The sequence below is a fragment of the Corticium candelabrum genome, chromosome 1 (genome assembly GCF_963422355.1).
Source record: "Corticium candelabrum chromosome 1, ooCorCand1.1, whole genome shotgun sequence".
NCBI lineage: Eukaryota > Metazoa > Porifera > Homoscleromorpha > Homosclerophorida > Plakinidae > Corticium > Corticium candelabrum.
This window is the reverse complement of record NC_085085.1, coordinates 2213053-2229471: the sequence shown is the minus strand read 5'-3', so window position 1 is coordinate 2229471 and position 16419 is coordinate 2213053. Positions and strand designations below refer to the sequence as shown.

General features: G+C 41.6%; 2 protein-coding genes across 2 annotated transcripts; one reads left to right on the top strand and one right to left on the bottom strand.

Annotated features, from left to right (window-relative positions):
* Positions 1–998: 998 nt before the first annotated feature.
* Positions 999–2410, bottom strand: LOC134177191 (neo-calmodulin-like). Its single transcript, XM_062643949.1, has 2 exons — positions 2179–2410; positions 999–1486 (listed from the first exon to the last, which is right to left on the bottom strand). Exons 1-2 carry the CDS (start codon positions 2405–2407, stop codon positions 1191–1193), a joined length of 525 nt encoding a protein of 174 aa, XP_062499933.1. The 5' UTR covers positions 2408–2410; the 3' UTR covers positions 999–1190.
* Positions 2411–4595: 2185 nt separating this feature from the next.
* On the top strand, positions 4596–15377 carry LOC134196192 (uncharacterized). Its single transcript, XM_062665270.1, has 8 exons — positions 4596–11468; positions 11527–11557; positions 11657–11719; positions 12456–13051; positions 13126–13263; positions 13321–13509; positions 14038–14083; positions 14841–15377. Exons 1-8 carry the CDS (start codon positions 4596–4598, stop codon positions 15143–15145), a joined length of 8241 nt encoding a protein of 2746 aa, XP_062521254.1. The 3' UTR covers positions 15146–15377.
* The last annotated feature ends 1042 nt before the right edge of the window (positions 15378–16419 follow it).

The window sequence follows — 16419 nt, the reverse complement described above, 5'->3', positions numbered from 1 at the left end:
GTAGCGTCGATTTAATTGAATTGGCGCTACATGGGTCTGGGAGGTTGAGTCTGCCTAGCTAAGTTAGTCTCTTGAACAAGAGAATCAGTGAATAGGCTAAAGGCCTCAACACTGCCACATGTCGCTAGTCTCTTCCCTACTTTTATGGCTGGTATGGCTAGAGAGTGGTGAAACCCTGTGTTATAGCAACAGGCTCTCACTACCCGATCAGGTGTGCAAACGTCATGCACAGTACCAGGTGTGCAAACGTCATGCACAGTACGTTAATTTACATGAGTGGTTGTGATTGTGTTGACTCACTATGCCTATACACAGGGCTACTGGGAAGATGACTGGGGTTCTCGGTAACAAAATTATTAGCCCGAGTGCGCATGCGCTAGGATTACTACTGTACTGCTTTAGGGGGGTGGACAAGCAAATTATTGGAATGCGTGCATGCAGTCATCCCTGGTGTCAATTAGCGTGGCAGATGTGGACAATGCCAGTCAATGTGTCCAGCCCCCTTCTCATGTTCATGTTCACTAACAGGTGATAGGTATGTAGGTGTGAAGCAGCTATTCTGTAATGTAGCTACTATTTTTATAGTAGGCTAGCAGAGAGGGTTTAGTGCTTCTTCACCAGATCAGGACGTTCTCTAGAAATGTGATGTGACGCCATAGAAAGAATCCAGCGTAGAGAAAATGAAATAGATTTGTTTCGTCTTTCTAGAAGTAGAGAACAGTCGTATTGAGGCTGGCGGGGTATTTGCTCCTAGGATGGGGAAACTTTAGGTTGGATAGGGGTAGACAGATTTTAGAATTGGTGCAAAATTAATTGAAATGGTTGGGCTATGGGGAACGCCAGAATAAGTGACAAGTGTGTCCTAAATTTTAACAGTTACAAAATCACTTTGGTGTCAACATACGGGATAGGGCGACAGACCTAGGCCTGCTGGGGTAACATACAATCTATAGGAGCAAGTACGTGTACGCCATTGTGATATATCTAGTATTCACGGTCTTCAGACGTCAATGTTACTATAGAAAACAAACTAAGCAGACATCAGAAAGTGAGTTAGCTGAATTCACACGTGAGTGATAGCTACAGTACGTAAAACTGCTTATATCTCTAGTGTATAGAATTACATTTTTGCTGTGCAGTGTAGTAGGCATCTGGTAGACTGGAAGAGAGTCACTTGACTGAGACATGATTTAGAGTGCCAACTGCTCTTTGCTGTTCATCATCAAAACTTCGAATTCATCGAAATTGACTCGTCCGTCTCCGTCCATGTCCGCCTCTCGGATCATGTCTTCGACGTCGACGTCCGACAGGCGCTGGCCGAAGCGGGTCATCACCTCTTTGAGTTCCTGAGGCTCAATGAATCCGTTCTGGTCCATGTCCATGATTTTGAATGCTTCCTTTACCTGCTCAATGTAGTCGTCGTCACTGCTCTTCATGTATTTCGCCATCATGGCACTGAATTCGTGAAAGTCGATTTCACCGTTTCCTGGAAGTAACGCCAACCACTTTTTGTTAGTATAGTATTGTAGTGAGCATCTCGGCTCTGCAGATTGTGCAATTGCTATACGCTTTGACGATATCACGTGTTACAGCGTTATGACACGTCACGTGATTCAAAACACACACACACACACACACACACACACACACACACACACACACACACACACACACACACACCACAGGCGCATACTACAGTACTCTGTCTATCCATCGCTGCGCATGTGTGGAAAGCTTTACTTATAAAGGCAGAGCCTCTTTCGTATTCTTGTGCATTACGAAGACCGGCAAAAACGATAAACGCACAGTGCTGTTGCTGAGAGCGATTAATTCATGCTGCATCTATAAACTGAGGCTGCAGACAGCTTTTGTTCAAAAACTGTTACTGAAACCGACATCGAGCCCGCCAGTTACGAAATCGCACGGTCAATGCCGTAACGAATCGGACTCCGTGCACGTCGTGTCACTTTTCAGCTACTACAAAACATCTTGACAGTTGACGATTTACTCGCGCCATTCCACCCACTGCTCGAGGTGTAATAATATTATCATCAACTTTATCCGTCCACATTTCTAATCATAGAAGCTATGGCAACAAATCTAGAGGATAAAAACGCTCCGTCATGTCCCTCCTATCTTCCTGCCCTAGAATTCTATTCCTTAGTGTTCCATTCTTACCGTCGGAATCGACCTCTGATATCATTGCCTGTAGTTCTGCCATATTCGGGTTCTGACCGAGTGACTTGAAGACGGATTTCAGCTCGTCGGTCGATATCGTTCCGCTCTCGTCCTTGTCGAAGAGCATGAACACTTGTCGCATGCTCGCCTCGGTCATCGACATCTCGTCTGTGTCGTCAATGCCCTGCTCTTGCTCACTTGTGACCGTCTCTGCTCTGACGTCGGTCATGATAGTTGGCTCGTCCTAGTGTTACTTGACGCTGTGGCACGGTCGGCTGGGATTGGTCGAGCGTCGAGACGCTTGGGGTAGTTGAGAGATTTTTCGACTCATGTGTTAGGTAGAGAGGGAAAGGTTCGGTGTTGTCACGTTGGTTGTGAATGGTGTGATGTATTGATGGTGGGTGAGTATTGCAGTGTCTTGTTGTGTATACGGAGAGTAGTAATTAGGTTGCGGATTTGTAGTATCTGTGGATACCGGTTTGAACCACATGTTGTTCCATTGTTTAGTGATGTATTGGCGGACAACGCGCGTTAAGTAGAGTTGCTAATAAGTTCTGTGAAACGGAGTGTGCCCGGTTGAGCGTCAGTGTTTGAGTTCTGAGAGCAGTAACTGTTGAGAGTGTTACTTCAATTATTGCCTAATTGTTTAGACGTTGTGTTACAAACAATACATTGCATTAGATTACAGTATTAATTTAAATAGGAGCTGGTCGTTATTAACTAAGTGTCCGGGAGTTGGAAAATTGTTGGTGGCATAACTAGGTTTAAAATGCAGTAATTTGCAGGGGTCACAACGCATTACCAGATGCAGTTGATTTAAAATTTTCTCAGCCTCTGATATGCGATCTCGCAATTGCTTCTGTAATTTCTTTCTGTGGTCTTGAAGCTCTCGGAGACGGTCAATGCATCTTTTCTAATGCGACGATTTCTTCCGAGAGCTGGCATGAAGCAATCGTTTGATGAAGAAAAGATAAGTCTACAGGAAGTAAACAAATTTAGCAAAATTTATTTGGAAGAGACGAAGAGGTTTGCAGAAAGTACTACAATCACCTTGAACTGTATGCTTTCAACCAAGGCCAAGCAAACACAGTCGGAAAGAAGCGAAGCTTCAAAGCAACAAAGCAAAGCTCAAAACAGTTGATTGCTACTCAGTTGTATCGAGATAGGAAGCAACTTCTTTCCAAACTTCGAAAATACGCTGATTGTCATAAGCTACTTTCCCATGCAGGGAAAATTAGTGTACGCAAGAAAACTTATGTTTTATTAATCGAGAGCCATGCATTTAGTAAAGTCAATGGCTGCAAACGAACTCTACGGACACGAGGAGCTTCCGCAAGTGCAAACCTAGTAAATGACAGCGAGTGTGAAGAGTTACAGTCAGACGAAAAATTTTGGACATTGTAGGAGTCGAAGGTTAAGACACGTACGTACAGACGACGACGATAAGTAAAGTCGAGACAGGTTGCGACAGTTTAGATGAACCAGACTTGTTCGTCCCAATCCCTAGCAACATCACTATAACTCACACACACACACACACACACACACACACACACACACACACACACACACACACACACACACACACACACACACACACACACACACACACACACACACACACACACACACACACACACACACACACACACACACACACACACACACACACACACACACACACACACTGGTGAGGTCACATAAATTTAACCGTCAGGCATTGGGGGGTCGAAAGTCTTCTAGGGCACATTTTGTAAGGGGTTACATATTCTTAAGTTTGTAGTCCTCGGCAAATTTTGCCAAATCCCCCTAGACACTTAATAATGGCTGTCCGCTTACAACTGTAGTGTACCTGGAAACCATAGACTCGTACTATACCCAGTAACAGTCCTCTCTTCGCGCGCTCCCTCAAGTCACGTGCTCGCTCAAGTCACGTGCTCGACCACGTGCTGACGTTACACTCTCGCGAGGAGACCGAGCATAGTGTTGATAGTAAGCAAGTTGGTCTCGACTAGACAACTGCAGAGAGCCTAGCTAGGTAATCTTTAATGCTGCAGCAAATGTGCCGACACCTCGCTAGCAATAGGTTGGTGGGATAAACTATGATTGACACCAAACTATGTCTAGCTAGAAAGGACAGCTGTAGACATCAGTCAAAAGGGGAGGGGCTGGCTGCGCGCCATAGCCGCGCTAAATTGGTATTCCACGTGTTGTAACACGTGCTTACACATGTGCTTTGGCATCCGGGAAATTGCATTCTTGTTGCTAAAACCTGACGTGCAAAACCTCGTGACTAGGGGTCGTTGGTCAAGTCTTTGAGAGTTTCTGTAAGAAAAAATGATTGCAACGATAGCTGATAAGTGATTGTGTGATTGTGTGAGCTAGTGGACGTTGTGAGAAACTCTAGCGCAAAAAGCATGGAACGAAATGTCGCTCAAGCTGCGCGGGACAAAGACTGGGAGGAGGTTCGACGACTGGTTGAACAAGGAGAGAACGTGAATGCTGTGGATGGAGGTGTTAGACGTACAGCTCTACACTATGCCGTCATGTTTGGAAATCCCGAGATTTGTTCGTTCTTGCTGTCACGAGGTGCGAACGTCAATCCGACAGATAAGGATGGAAATGAGCCTCTTCATGCCGCTGCTCGTCGTAAGAATGCTGATATTTGTCAACTGTTAGTTGATCACCAAGCCAATGTTACTTCTCGTAACAATGACGGAGATACCCCTCTTCTCATAGCTGCTAAATGTTCAAATGATTCTAGGGCTCTGTGGCGTCCACTGGTAACAAAGGAAAGTGTGAATTTAGCAGATCGTCATGGTAACTGCGCTCTCTACATAGCCATTACAAGAGGTCATAGTCAGGTTGTTCAGATGTTAGTGGATTGTGGAGCTGATATGAATGCAGTGAATGAAAGTCAACAAACACGACAATTACATACAGCAGCCAGTGGAGAGAAAGACTGTCCTGAATTGTGTTCTGTTTTACTTGAACACAAAGCCAAGATTGATGCAGTGGATGAAGATGGCAACCAACCACTACACTGGGCATGTAAACAAGGTCATACAAAAACTTGTTGGCTATTACTCTCTAGGGGAGCAAATGTGAAAGCAGTGAATAAATATGCAAAAACACCACTACTTATAGCAGCCGGTGGAAACAAAGAATATCCTGACTTGTGTTCTGTTCTACTAGAACACGAAGCCGATGTTGATGCAGTGGATGCAGATGGCAACCAACCACTACACTTGGCATGTAAACGAGGGCATTTTGCAACTGGAAGTTTATTGTTATCTCATGGAGCTGATGTGACTGCTCTTGACAAGCAACAAAGAATACCTTTACATTTGGCCAGTGAATCCATATTGCAATCTGCCAGAGTAGGGAGTAGTTATGCTTTGCACATAGCCAGTGAATCCATATTGCAATCTGCCAGAGTAGGTAGTAGTTATGCTTTGCACATAGCAGCTGACAATGGTAACATTCAGGCTGTCCAACTATTAGTGGGTTGTGGAACAGATGTAAATGCGATGAATAGCAGTGGAAAAACACCGCTACATACAGCAGCTGGTGGAAAGGGAGACTGTTCTGAATTGTGTTTAATTTTATTAGAACACAATGTTGAGATTGATGCAGTGGATGAAGATGGCAACCAACCACTACACTTGGCATGTAAAAAAGGTCATACAAGAATTTGTATGCTATTACTCTCTAATGGAGCAGATGTGAATGCAGTGAATAGAAGCAATCAAACAGCACTGCATGCAGCAGCTAGTAGCAATAGAGATTGTTCTGAATTGTGTTCAATTTTACTAGAACACAAAGCCAAGATTGATGCAGTGGATGAAGATGGCAACCAACCACTACACTTGGCATGTAAACAAGGTCATACAAAAACTTGTTGGCTATTACTCTCTAAGGGAGCAGATGTGAAAGCAGTGAATAAATATGCAAAAACACCACTACTTATAGCAGCCGGTGGAAACAAAGAATATCCTGACTTGTGTTCTGTTTTACTAGAACATGAAGCCGATGTTGATGCAGTGGATGCAGATGGCAACCAACCACTACACTTGGCATGTAAACGAGGGCATTTTGCAACTGGAAGTTTATTGTTATCTCATGGAGCTGATGTGACTGCTCTTGACAAGCAACAAAGAATACCTTTACATTTGGCCAGTGAATCCATATTGCAATCTGCCAGAGTAGGTAGTAGTTATGCTTTGCACATAGCAGCTGACAATGGTAACATTCAGGCTGTCCAACTATTAGTGGGTTGTGGAGCAGATGTGAATGCAGTGAATAGAAGCAATCAAACACCACTACTTGCAGCAGCTAGTAGCAATAGAGATTGTTCTGAATTGTGTTCAATTTTACTAGAACACAAAGCCAAGATTGATGCAGTGGATGAAGATGGCAATCAACCACTACACTTGGCATGTAGACAAGGTCATATAGAAACTTGTACGCTATTACTCTCTAATGGAGCAGATGTGAATGCAGTGAATAGAAGCAATCAAACACCACTACTTGCAGCAGCTAGTAGCAATAGAGATTGTTCTGAATTGTGTTCAATTTTACTAGAACACAAAGCCAAGATTGATGCAGTGGATGAAGATGGCAACCAACCACTACACTTGGCATGTAAACAAGGTCATACAAAAACTTGTAGGCTATTACTCTTTAAGGGAGCAGATGTGAAAGCAGTGAATAAATATGCAAAAACACCACTACTTATAGCAGCCGGTGGAAACAAAGAATATTTTGACTTGTGTTCTCTTTTACTAGAACATGAAGCCGATGTTGATGCAGTGGATGCAGATGGCAACCAACCACTACACTTGGCATGTAAACGAGGGCATTTTGCAACTGGAAGTTTATTGTTATCTCATGGAGCTGATGTGACTGCTCTTGACAAGCAACAAAGAATACCTTTATATTTGGCCAGTGAATCCATATTGCAATCTGCCAGAGTAGGTAGTAGTTATGCTTTGCACATAGCAGCTGACAATGGTAACATTCAGGCTGTCCAACTATTAGTGGGTTGTGGAGCAGATGTGAATGCAGTGAATAGAAGCAATCAAACACCACTACTTGCAGCAGCTAGTAGCAATAGAGATTGTTCTGAATTGTGTTCAATTTTACTAGAACACAAAGCCAAGATTGATGCAGTGGATGAAGATGGCAACCAACCACTACACTTGGCATGTAGACAAGGTCATATAGAAACTTGTACGCTATTACTCTCTAATGGAGCAGATGTGAATGCAGTGAATAGAAGCAATCAAACACCACTACTTGCAGCAGCTAGTAGCAATAGAGATTGTTCTGAATTGTGTTCAATTTTACTAGAACACAAAGCCAAGATTGATGCAATGGATGAAGATGGCAACCAATCACTACACTTGGCATGCAAACAAGGTCATACAAGAACTTGTTGGCTATTAGTCTCTAATGGAGCAGATGTGAATGCAGTGAATAGAAGCAATCAAACAGCACTGCATGCAGCAGCTAGTAGCAATAGAGATTATTCTGAATTGTGTTCAATTTTACTAGAACACAAAGCCAAGATTGATGCAGTGGATGAAGATGGCAAGCAACCACTACACTTGGCATGCAAGCAAAGGCATGCCGCAACTGGGAATTTATTGTTATCTCATGGGGCTGATGTGACTGCTCTTGACAAGCAACAAAGAATACCTTTAGATTTGGCAAGTGAATCCATATTGGAATCTGCTATAGTAGATGATAGTAGTCATGCTTTGCACATAGCAGCTGACAATGATAACATTCAGACTGTCCAACTATTAGTGGGTTGTGGAGCAGATGTAAACGCATTGAATAAAAGTGGACAAACACCACTACATACAGCTGCTGGTGGATTGGAAGACTGTCGTGAATTGTGTTCTATTTTAGTAGAACATAAAGCCAAGATTGATACAGTGGATGAAGATGGCAACCAACCACTACACTTGGCATGCAAACAAGGTCATACAAGAACTTGTAGGCTATTACTCTCTAAGGGAGCAGATGTGAAAGCAGTGAATAGAAGCAATCAAACACCACTACTTGCAGCAGCTAGTAGCAATAGAAATTGTTCTGAATTGTGTTCAATTTTATTAGAACACAAAGCCAAGATTGATGCAGTGGATAAAGGTGGCAACCAATCACTACACTTGGCATGCAAACAAGGTCATACAAGAACTTGTAGGCTATTACTCTCTAATGGAGCAGATGTGAAAGCAGTAAATAGAAGCAATCAAACACCATTACATGCAGCAGCTAGTAGCAATAGAGATTGTTCTGAATTGTGTTCAATTTTATTAGAACACAAAGCCAAGATTGATGCAGTGGATAAAGGTGGCAACCAATCACTACACTTGGCATGCAAACAAGGTCATACAAGAACTTGTAGGCTATTACTCTCTAATGGAGCAGATGTGAAAGCAGTAAATAGAAGCAATCAAACACCATTACATGCAGCAGCTAGTAGCAATAGAGATTGTTCTCAATTGTGTTCAATTTTATTAGAACACAAAGCCAAGATTGATGCAGTGGATGAAGATGGCAACCAATCACTACACTTGGCATGCAAACAAGGTCATACAAGAACTTGTAGGCTATTACTCTCTAACGGAGCAGATGTGAAAGCAGTGAATAGAAGCAATCAAACACCATTACATGCAGCAGCTAGTAGCAATAGAGATTGTTCTCAATTGTGTTCAATTTTACTAGAACACAAAGCCAAGATTGATGCAGTGGATGAAGATGGCAATCAATCACTACACTTGGCATGCAAACAAGGTCATACAAGAACTTGTAGGCTATTACTCTCTAAGGGAGCAGATGTGAAAGCAGTGAATAGAAGCAATCAAACACCATTACATGCAGCAGCTAGTAGCAATAGAGATTGTTCTCAATTGTGTTCAATTTTACTAAAACACAAATCCAATATTGATGCAGTGGATGAAGATGGCAACCAACCACTACACTTGGCATGTAAAAAAGGTCATACAAGAATTTGTATGCTATTACTCTCTAATGGAGCAGATGTGAATTCAGTGAATAGAAGCAATCAAACAGCACTGCATGCAGCAGCTAGTAGCAATAGAGATTGTTCTGAATTGTGTTCAATTTTACTAGAACACAAAGCCAAGATTGATGCAGTGGATGAAGATGGCAACCAACCACTACACTTGGCATGTAAACAAGGTCATACAAAAACTTGTTGGCTATTACTCTCTAATGGAGCAGATGTGAAAGCAGTGAATAAATATGCAAAAACACCACTACTTATAGCAGCCGGTGGAAACAAAGAATATTTTGACTTGTGTTCTCTTTTACTAGAACATGAAGCCGATGTTGATGCAGTGGATGCAGATGGCAACCAACCACTACACTTGGCATGTAAACGAGGGCATTTTGCAACTGGAAGTTTATTGTTATCTCATGGAGCTGATGTGACTGCTCTTGACAAGCAACAAAGAATACCTTTACATTTGGCCAGTGAATCCATATTGCAATCTGCCAGAGTAGGTAGTAGTTATGCTTTGCACATAGCAGCTGACAATGGTAACATTCAGGCTGTCCAACTATTAGTGGGTTGTGGAGCAGATGTGAATGCAGTGAATAGAAGCAATCAAACACCACTACTTGCAGCAGCTAGTAGCAATAGAGATTGTTCTGAATTGTGTTCAATTTTACTAGAACACAAAGCCAAGATTGATGCAGTGGATGAAGATGGCAACCAACCACTACACTTGGCATGCAAGCAAAGGCATGCCGCAACTGGGAATTTATTGTTATCTCATGGGGCTGATGTGACTGCTCTAAACAAGCAACAAAGAAGACCTTTAGATTTGGCAAGTGAATCCATATTGGAATCTGCTATAGTAGATGATAGTAGTCATGCTTTGCACATAGCAGCTGAAAATGGTAACATTCAGACTGTCCAACTATTAGTGGGTTGTGGAGCAGATGTAAACGCATTGAATAAAAGTGGACAAACACCACTACATACAGCTGCTGGTGGATTGGAAGACTGTCGTGAATTGTGTTCTATTTTAGTAGAACATAAAGCCAAGATTGATGCAGTGGATGAAGATGGCAACCAACCACTACACTTGGCATGCAAACAAGGTCATACAAGAACTTGTAGGCTATTACTCTCTAACGGAGCAGATGTGAAAGCAGTGAATAGAAGCAATCAAACACCATTACATGCAGCAGCTAGTAGCAATAGAGATTGTTCTGAATTGTGTTCAATTTTACTAGAACACAAAGCCAAGATTGATGCAGTGGATGAAGATGGCAACCAATCACTACACTTGGCATGCAAACAAGGTCATACAAGAACTTGTAGGCTATTACTCTCTAAGGGAGCAGATGTGAAAGCAGTGAATAGAAGCAATCAAACACCACTACTTGCAGCAGCTAGTAGCAATAGAGATTGTTCTGAATTGTGTTCAATTTTACTAAAACACAAAGCCAAGATTGATGCAGTGGATAAAGATGGCAACCAACCACTACACTTGGCATGCAAACAAGGTCATACAAGAACTTGTAGGCTATTACTCTCTAATGGAGCAGATGTGAAAGCAGTGAATAGAACCAATCAAACACCACTACATGCAGCAGCTGGGAGCAGTGAAGATTGTTCTGAATTGTGTTCAATTTTACTGCAACATGAAGCCAATATTGACGCAGTGGATGAAGATGGCAACCAACCACTTCATTTGGCATGCAAGGATTATGGCACTGTAAACAAAAGGCACCCGCTTTCTTTGGTACTAATTGAATATTTAAGTCAGCTTGGGAATTCAGCTCACAGTTCGACTGTTCGGTTGTTAATTAATTGTGGAGCTCCTACAAATGCAGTGAATAGAGATGGACAAACACCATTACATACAGCAGCTGGTGGAGTGATAGACAGTCCTGAATTGTGTTCTACTTTACTAAAATACAACGCCAGGATTGATGCAGTGGATAAAGATGGCAACCAACCACTACATTTGGCCTGTGAGTCTGGTTTACCATCAACAGTTAAACATCTTTTGGATTGCAATGCTGATGTGTTTGCTACCAATAATTTTCATCAAACTGCTCTTCATAAAGCAGCTTTTGGCAAGAATGATTGCCCTGAGGTTTGTGCAATGCTCATAGCAAAGGGAGCTAGCGTGAATGCTACAGACGGCAATGGAGCTACATCGCTACAGGTTGCATTTCAGAAAGGACATATGAAAACAGTTGATGTGTTAGTTGAAAATGGTGCTGATCGCAGTGTACTGAATGTACGTAAGAACAAAAGTGATTGTATGTTTTATGTTGACTGATTGTTGTTGTGTTTAGTCTGATGATGACGAAAGCAACATCTCTGCTGGTGAGTATTCCAGTTAATTATTTGGTTTATAGACATGTTGACTTTGATACCTTGTGTTGCCACTTAAAAATTGTTACTTAAATGTTTGAATTATTTTAGGTGTCAGAAATGTTAAGGCTACAACAACTATGACGGAAGAATCAACAGAAGAAAATATAACTGGTGACTTGTTTACAATGCTGGGACATTACTTACTTATAGATAGCCAAACACCTTCTGTCTTTCTATCAGTTTACCTATCTGCTTGTTCATTGTCTGTTTGGTCTCCTTTTAGATGTTGTAGATTGAGCTTTGATTTGTCTGGCAAACTTCAGTAGTTTGGTAGCTGAATTTTTGTTGTCTCATAAAGACTCAAAGTGGTTGTTAATTAGAATGACCTTTAAGAAAAATGAGGTCATAATCTCCTTGAACTTTCAAATATCATGCTTTTGTTTCTTTAGCTACTGTGCTCCAGAGACAGCTGGTTGTTTTATGGGATTTTTGGATAATCATATTGCACTTTGGTTGTTATCTTTTTCCAATTTTTGTGTATCTGCATGTGGCTGGTGGCGTTACATTTAGTGCAGAGTGTGCTAGTGTAGCTAAGTCATGACATTTAGTGTAAAGTGTGTTAGTGTAGGTCATGACGCGATATAACAGTTAGACATGGGACAAGATTTAATCAATGATCAACTACAAATTGGGTTTGTCAAATCGGACGTTTGAGCAGTTGTCTGCATTGATTTGGACGTGTTTCTTGGTTCTAAGTGTCGATAAAGTCAGTTTACGCAGCTTTGGAAGTGTGGTTTATAGGGAAAATGATTTTATTAGTGACATTCTGTTGTGTCGTGATAGTTTACTGTTTACTTGAAACAACTGGCATAAGTATTAATTTGGTAATTTTACTGTTCTTTCACAGAGATGGCACAAGTGAAGCCAATAGCTACACTGGAGATAACGGTTGGTCCTGAAGGTGGACGCTACAGTTCAGGCAGTTTGTCCATTTTGATTCCTGAAGGTGCTGTGAGCGAACCAGTCAACCTAAACATGCACATGTTTGTTGACGAAAGACTAATACCACCTTCTGCTCCAGCCAATGATGGATACATTTTGAGTCCATTTTACGCTTTTGAACCTCATGGATTAACATTTCTCAAACATGTCAAAGTATACTTACCTCCTCCTGTTGATTCGAAAGGATGGCATTTGTCACTCATGAGAGCTATGTGCGATACTTCTACGCCGTCTCAATCATGGCAGCCGAAAGCCATAGTGACATTTAATTCTGATTTGGACGAAGTGAATGTTGATGGCGTAGACTGTGAGTATGACCTTGCCAGTGGTACATTGAATGTAAATCACTTGTGTTGGCATTGGTGGTTCGGAAAGTCTGTTGACATGTTTATGGCTTCGAAAACAATGCGTTTTTCTGTGTTTGGTTATCAAGAAAGACCGTTATTGAATATTTGGAATCTCACTATTCACTGCCATGACAGTTGTCGTGAGGTTATTGAGGTGTGTTGATGAATGATGTTGTGAGCTTATATCCCAGTTGATTATAACATTGTGAAATTTGCATGTGGTGGTAGGATATGAAACGTGATGAAAGTAGTGCGTCACCAAAGCGTCATTTCTTATGTTTGAATCGAGAAATGAAAATAAACTGTAAAGACGACATTGAATTTAGTATTACAGATGGTGATTGGGAAGCTACTTCACAGCTACCGGTATAACTGTATGCTTGCAGTTACAGTAGTGTGCTTTCTAATGCATTTGATTTTCAGACTGTAGCTGCTCCTGAATTCTGGGACAACTGGAAATGTTTGGACGCAAAATATGACGTAATTGTGGAGTTCAAGCATGGTGATGATGACCATCGCTCAAACAGATGCATCGTAGATATTAAGCAGGGCAATGAAACACTTCATCTAAAGTTTACTCCTCGTCTTGTTCAGGACATTCAGGATGACAGAGTGAGTGAGACTTTATCTGGATCAACTAGTTTAGCATTATACATGTGATCGATATGTAATCAAGCTGTCGTCCTCATGTACTATCTGTAATACTATAGTGCATCTCCAGCAACACTGACTTTGATCACATACTTCGCAGTTTGTTATGTAGATATTTCAGGTGCAAAAGAGAAAGAGAGTTGGGCCATATTAAATCTAATTGCATGTATTTTGGGTTGGGCTTATGTCAGCTGTATCTAACTCAGTTATGCAGGCTAGTTGTGCCAAACTGTGAAAGGCTATCCATGCAGGCAATTACCCTATAAGAATAACATCTGAGTTTGCACTGAAAGTGAAACTTCATAATAAAGTGGCACGCATTGTCTAGACCTGTGATAGTGAGTACTGATTTTATTTGATTTGTTTGGCTTAACACGTTTTGTGTAGTATCAGCAAAAATTATCTTATTTATTGACTGAATTGGCAGTAATAAATATGTTATTTTGAATGTTTGATTAGCTTTTTGTGTGAGACTGGTTGTCTTTTTAGAGATCAGATATCGAATGTGCAGTGTCGAGTTCACCGTTGGCTACAGGTTTGTAGTTTGATAATTGATGGATATTACTATGATTGGTTGCAAGATGTTGTTCAAAAGTTATTGTACTGTGTCAGTATGTTGATTGAAGACTGCCCATGAGACAGTTATTCACATTGTGATTGTGTATGGTGTGTTGCTGGAATGTGTGTGTGTGTGTGTGTGTGTGTGTGTGTGTGTGTGTGTGTGTGTGTGTGTGTCAGGAGTATAAATGAGTACCTGGTCTTTGACTGGGGTGGCAAAGGCCTCCGACTGCGACAAAGTCCATCAGTTGCTGGGGTATGGGTGGGACTTTGGGCGCCCACACACCACAGTTTGCGTTGCAGTCGGTGCTCCTGTGAGGGATTGCTTAGCACAGTCCATAGCTGCTACTTAGTGCACAGGAACCCAGCCATCTGGCTGCGGCTTTACCGTTTAACGGCAGCTTCTTATCCATTTGCCATTTGCCATTTGCCAATTTGTGTGTGCGTGCACATGTGTGTGCGCACGCTCAGCCACGTGTGTCAAAGACCATATTTGTTGTTGGATAAAGGGGCATCTTACTAAGTGACTGTGAGATAACATCAGACACGGAGGTATTGGACGTTATTTATAGAAAGCATGCTGTCAGAACATTTGCAAAGTCGATTCTATACTTACTAAAAGCATCCAACTGACATAATTGTATACAATCATGTGCTTTTTCTGGGTTTGTTCATTTCATACATGAAAGCAAACAGCAATTTATTTACGTTTTGTTGGTTTGTATCTCTTAAAGCTGATGAGATGGTCACCGCAAAGGAGCTGCATAGTCTCGCCGAAGTTATACAAAGCTGGTGGGAAAAGTTTGCTTTGACTTTGGATCCGGACATGTTTACACTTTTAGGTAATCTTGCCATCATAAAACAGGAGCAGGACACTCCTGAACTTCGAGCTCAGGCTATGTTAGAGAAGTGGCGTGCCAATCTTCCTGATAAAGCCCATCGTCGACTGCTGATCACTCCATTACTGGAACGAGGACGTAGAATTGAGGCAAACAAAGTTTTTGGAGTAGATGTTGTGGGGCAGGTATCACCATCATAATGAAGTTAGAAGAAGAGGCAATAAGGAAAAAAGGCTGATGACTGTATAGGATCCACATGGAAATCATTATACATGATCATTGTAATATAGTGTTTGGGAGCTGTACAAAGGCTGACTTTCATTTAGCTCATATGTCATATGAGGACATTAGTGTTTTATCTATTTTATTTTATTGTGTACATACACTGATTGAAGTTTTATTTTCTTGAAAGACAAACATTTACCATACAAATGATTCGGGCCCCACTTACATGGTTGTGTGTACTGGTGTCTATGTCAGAGACAGAGACTTAAACACAAATAGGAGATTAACAGCTAGATTAGTGGTACCTTTATGGGTTTCAGTGAAACTGCATGCATTTCCTTTCTATGCAAAATAAAAACAATCATTTCTTGTTTAGTTTTCAACATTTGTCGTTTTGTAAGTAAAAGCAATCGAATATTTGATTGTTATTGGATACTGCTACTCCAGAAGAGATGAAAGCTACTACAGTGTAGTAGTCAGGTATGCTGTCAATGTCTGTTACACTTGGTAGGCGTAAAATTGTATGTGACAACTCTATAATGAACTCATGGACACGCTCTACATTTGTTTTGTATTGAAAATCTCATCATTGCATAATTAAAATTGCAAGAGATCGAGATGGATGGAGATGAAGCGGGTGATGACTGCAGGTGGTTGTGGTCAGCTGTCTCTTGCAGCTCGTGAAACAACAACATGAATGTTGTCTAACTAAACTCGTTTATGTTTGTGACGTTAAGCTCTGGACTGCTAAGAAAAGCTTTACAATTGGCAAACCAATTAGTTACACTCTGACATTGTTATCAAATGATGTTGCTGTAAGTATAATGTTGCAGCAGTTTGAGAAAGTAAGGCAAACGTTCTTAGTATTGTTATAGGTGTCTGGTGCAGACTGATTGCGAACAGTTCTAGACTCGATCCAGTCTATCTCCGCCCTCGTCATTCCCCGGATTGTCAATTCTCAATGATTGACGATCCGGGGAATGACGAAAGACTGGGTCGAGTCTAGAACGGTGCTACAGAGATCCGATCCGCACCAGAGATTTGTTGCAGTGTTGTCGATGAAGCGCATACTGTCCCAATAAGGATCGAACGTGAGTGCTGTAAGTGGTTATGTTAGTGTTCGTGATGAAATTAATTAATTAAACTGGGTACAGTGGCGGATCCAAGTGGGGCGTTCGTCCCCCTCCTATAGATTGGTGCCAGCCATCGCCTGTTAGCTAGCACATGCAAGGGGATCGCTGGACTTCCA